The sequence below is a fragment of the Octodon degus genome, unplaced genomic scaffold (genome assembly GCF_000260255.1).
Source record: "Octodon degus isolate 3935 unplaced genomic scaffold, OctDeg1.0 scaffold00065, whole genome shotgun sequence".
Taxonomy (NCBI): Eukaryota; Metazoa; Chordata; class Mammalia; order Rodentia; family Octodontidae; genus Octodon; species Octodon degus.
Window position 1 is genome coordinate 2,363,687 of NW_004524641.1, and position 4,667 is coordinate 2,368,353.

The 4,667-nt window shown below is 35.2% G+C and overlaps 1 protein-coding gene across 1 annotated transcript in view; it reads left to right on the forward strand.

The window, feature by feature from the left end:
• Pde11a (phosphodiesterase 11A) overlaps window positions 1-4,667 on the forward strand; it is a 535,125-nt gene that overhangs the window by 270,626 nt on the left and 259,832 nt on the right. Inside the window, exon 5 of the mRNA XM_004634726.3 lies at window positions 3,567-3,631. Coding sequence (XP_004634783.1) covers window positions 3,567-3,631 — 65 coding nt within the window. The remainder of the gene's footprint in view (window positions 1-3,566; window positions 3,632-4,667) is intronic.

Sequence of the window (4,667 nt, forward strand, 5' to 3'; positions counted from 1 at the left end):
TCTTCCTCTTCCTCTTCCTCTTCTTCTTCTTCTGTTTTCTATTTTGTTATATAGGTTCTCACTGTAGGTATTGATGATCTCTTGGATTTCTGTGGGATCTGGTATTATTGTTTCCTTTTTGTTCTAATTACTTGAATTTGTGTTCTTCTTTTTGATGAGGTTAGCTAATGGTTATCAATTTTATTTGTTCTTACAAAGAACCAATTGTTCAATTTATTGATTCTTTATATTTTTTTCTTAGTCTCTATTGCATTAATTTCTGCTTTTGTCTTTATAATTCCCTCTCTTGTACAAGCTTTGGGTTGGATTTGTTCTTTTTTTTTAGAAGTTTGACATCAACATTAGGTTGTTTTCCTGATGTATGAGTTCACTATAAATTTTCCTCATAGGACTGCTTCCATTACATTCCATAGGTTTCAGTATGTTGCATCAGCATTATTAATTGTATATATATTTTTCATTCTGTCTTTGACTTCCTCTGTGACTCATTGTTTGCTCAGAAGGGTGTTGTTTAATTTTTCTATGTTAATGTATTTTTTGTGGCTTTTTGTTGTTGATTTCTAGTTTCATTGCTCTATGGTCAGGTAATATGAATGGGATATTTTTAGTTCCTCTACATTTACTTAAATGTTTTGTCAGCAAAAATATGATCTACTTTGAAGAACATCTTTTTTTTTTTAATATTTATTTATATTTATTACATTTATTTATTGTGTGTGTGTGTGTGGCCAGCTCAGCCCACCAGGGGGCGGGGCTGGCTGGCATGTGGTGCTGGAGGATTGAACCGCGGTCCCTGTGCTTTGCCAAACTTGTTTCAAGTAGGTGCTTTAGACCACTGAGCCATCTCTCCAGCCCCAAATTTTGAATTTGATTTCTTTCTTTTTTTTTTTTTTTGGGGGGGGGAGAACCAGGGATTGAACTCAGATCCTTACATTTGCCAGTCAAGCACTTATACTACTGAGCCATCTCCCTGGCCCCTATTGAAGAACATCTTACGTGCAGGTGAGAAGAATGTATATTCCGATGTTTTAGTGTGGAGCACTTTGTAGGCATTAGTTCACATGTTTGGTTTAATTCTAATTTTTTATTGTTATTTTGTCTAGTTGATCTATCCATTTGTGAGACTGGGGTGTGATGATACCCCACTATAATTGTGTTAGTGTTTATTTGGTTTTTCATTACAGTTAATATTTGTTTTATGTAGTTGAATGAACCTATGTTTGGTTCATATATATTTATGATTGTTATCTCTTCTACACATTTATTTATCCTTAATAAATGTGTAGTGAACTTCTTTATCTCTTTTGATCAGGTTTGGCTTAAATTTCATACTGTCTACAAATAAAATAGCTACCCCTTTTTCTTCTGGATTCCTGTGGCATGGAGAATTCCATCCTTTGACTTATTATCTATTAATTTCTTTTGGGGTTAAATGTGTTTCTTGAATATAGCATATTGTTGGGTCTTGCTTCCTAATCCATTGATTGTGTCAGTTTGTTTCTTTTAATTGATGAACTGAGAACATTTACATAGACTGATATGTATGGACTTTTCCTTTTTGTATTGTTTCCTTGTTATTTGTTCCCTGTCTCTTCAGCTCTGTTTGACTGCTTGTCCTGCCTAGCAGCTTCTTTCTACTGGTGGTGTTGTGTTTGTGGTCTTTGTTATCTCCTAAGCCTTTGTTTGGTATCCTTGACAGTTTTAAACTCTGCAAATAGAAATAAAGTCCTACTTTTATCCAATTATTCTTAAAATTCTGCGAATTATTTAGGATATAGTTTGGGGTATTTATTATTTTGAAATAGCAAATCATCTCTTTATGGCTTGCTGGTTTTCTAAAATCCAAAAGCATTGAAGCTGAGTCAAGATTTCTAAGTGATTTGTTTCTGCTTAAATTCTCAGATATTAGAGTTACTTTTGCTATCACACAAATTAGACTCTTGAACCAACTAGATTATTCTGCTTTGCATCCAGCGGGTAAGACTTTGAAGTAGACATAGTGGGGATGGTTTTATCTCCAGAATGTCTGGGACTACCACTGGGAAAGCTTGAACACTGGGACTGACTTGATGACTGAGAGCAGAAATCATCTGAAAATTATTCTCTGATATGTGTAGTGCCTGTTGTGAGCTGTTTTAAAGACTGGGGCTGCAATCTTGGCAACTCTGAGGGCTGAGGAAGGACAGTTTGTGGCCAACCTGGCCAGTCTATTTCAAAGTAAAAAATAAAGGTTTTGGAATGTAGCTCAGTGATACAGCAGTTGCCTACCATGCATGAGGCCCTAGGTTCATTCCTCAGTAATACACACAGACACAGACACAAACACAGACACACACACACACACACACACACACACACACACACACTCCCTGTTGACACAACCGGAGCTGCTGTAGTATACAGCACCTATACATGGTCTCCATGCTTTAGCTCTCCTTCAGCACTGAGTACTTGGAATTCTTACATAGTGACTCAGGTATCCAGACCAGCTTTCCAATCAGACAAGGTGGAAGCTGCCTTGGCTCTTATGATCACCTTGAGAGGCATATGGTTTATCTATGGTGTACCATATTTTTTGAAGCAGTCAGGACCTTGCCAGAGGAGGGAGTGTAGATTCTACTACTTGGTAGAAAGAAGGCAGGGTCACATTACAAAAAACAAAGTGAAATAGGAGGTATTGTTGGGGCCATCTCTGGGAAATAAAACTTGAGCAATGGATTATTCTATGGAGGCTTAATATACATTACAATATGAAGTAAAATATGGTTTATCACTGTCAAGTTTATTTCCTGTAATTGAGCTCTTGTCACCATGCCACAGTGAGCTAGTCACACTCAACTGTCTTTGAGGTAGGCATTTCTTTTATTTGTTTTTCATAATGATTTTTCCTGGTGTAGGCCCATTACTCCACTGATAAAACTTTTTAATATTTAATTTATTCTCAGTTTGTAAGTCATTTTCTCAGGTGCCCATCAGTTCATTGTAAATGATTAATTTAGAAGGCCTTTGAAGCACTACTGCATCTGGCTAAGAGAGACCTAAGTGTCAACCTTGGAAGAATCCAGTGACATTCAGCTGTACTCCTTGAAGCACAGGGAAGGTATTTAGAGTACGGTATTTTGTCAAAAGAAGGCCAAAAGTTGAACCTTTTCCATTCAACACTTAAAGCATTATTTAAAAGAGCTGCCCCTCTAAGGTAGGGCAGATTTGCTTTAATCCTAGTTGCCTTATTTAATTTTGTGAAACTGAATGAATTTATTTACAAATTATAGGTTGGTTTCCTCACCAAAAACACTACCCCAGCAGTATCCAAAAGTAATGTCTTTTCGCCTGATCATTACAGTTCACTATAAAAAAAAATACTAGTGTACTAAAATTTTGGTAATGTAAGCTATTTAAGAAGCAAAATACAAAATATAACCTTTTTCTCTCCTTTGGGATCTTCCCACTTAAAATCTTTCTTTAATCCCTAGTTATTGTAGTAATGAGTTTAAAGATGACAAGTGCTTATTGCATTATTTTAAGCTCTTTAATTGATCTGGATTTACTGTCTTTCTGTGTGGCAGGTGGTGAAATTTACCAAATCCTTTGAATTGATGTCCCCAAAGTGCAGCGGTGATGCTGAGAACAGGTAGGGCCTGCGGGATTTATGTTTTTCTTTTGATGCTTTTTGGCGCTTGGTGGTAGCAGCGTTGCTTATTTCTCTGAGAATATGAGTTGCTCTTTCTCTATCTCGGCAAGTGCAGTCAAATGTTGCTCTTTTATATTTCAAAGCTTAAATAAAAACTTGGTGAAAAATGAAGAATTATGCATCTAACTTGTAAAGTTTTGTGTTTTTTTTCTAACTTGTAAAGTGTTTAAGACCAAATTTTACATAGTACTTGTGATATGATTGAAATTTTGTGTTCAGGCTTTAGCTTCCATTTTCCTCAACCTTACAGTGATCATAATAGATCTTAAGATAATCTACTGATTTCTGAATTTAAAATCCAAGTTCTGTACGATAGTTCATATGGAATAACAGTGAAGAAAATGTTTTAATCACGTTTCAATTTCTTGTAGTACTAAGAATTTGCCTGAAACTGCTAATAAAGTAAAATTTACTTATTTGTTTATTTTTGTGTTGTTGGGGATTGAATCTGAGATATTCATGCTGTGTCTATCATAAATCCTTCTTAATTTATTTTTAATTTGGAACAAGTTCTCCTTAAGTTGCTAAGCTGCCCAAATTGTGAGCCTTATGCCCCAACCTCCAAAAATGCTGGAATTACATATGTGTGGCACCATTACTGAATTCAATTTTCAGATATTTCCTAATTATATAGAAAACTCATTGTTTTGCTTTATTCTGGCCCCTTATTTTTCTTCCTCCCTTTTGCTTAACCATATTTGCCCAGTAACATCATCCTGGAACACAAAGTGAGAGTTCCCAGTAATTTGCTGTTGTCTTTCTTGTCATCTTTGAAACTGCAACAGTAAAAGTGAGGTTAGGACTTATGTGTAAACATATATAAGTCTTTATTCCTATTTTTAAATATGTTTTAATTTTTTGAAGTTTTTTGTCATATTCTATAGGGACTTAAAGTTCAACGTATCAATACTTTATGAAAAATACCTGTTCCATGTTATGCCTAAGATGTTTGATATTCAGACAGATAGTGAGGTTA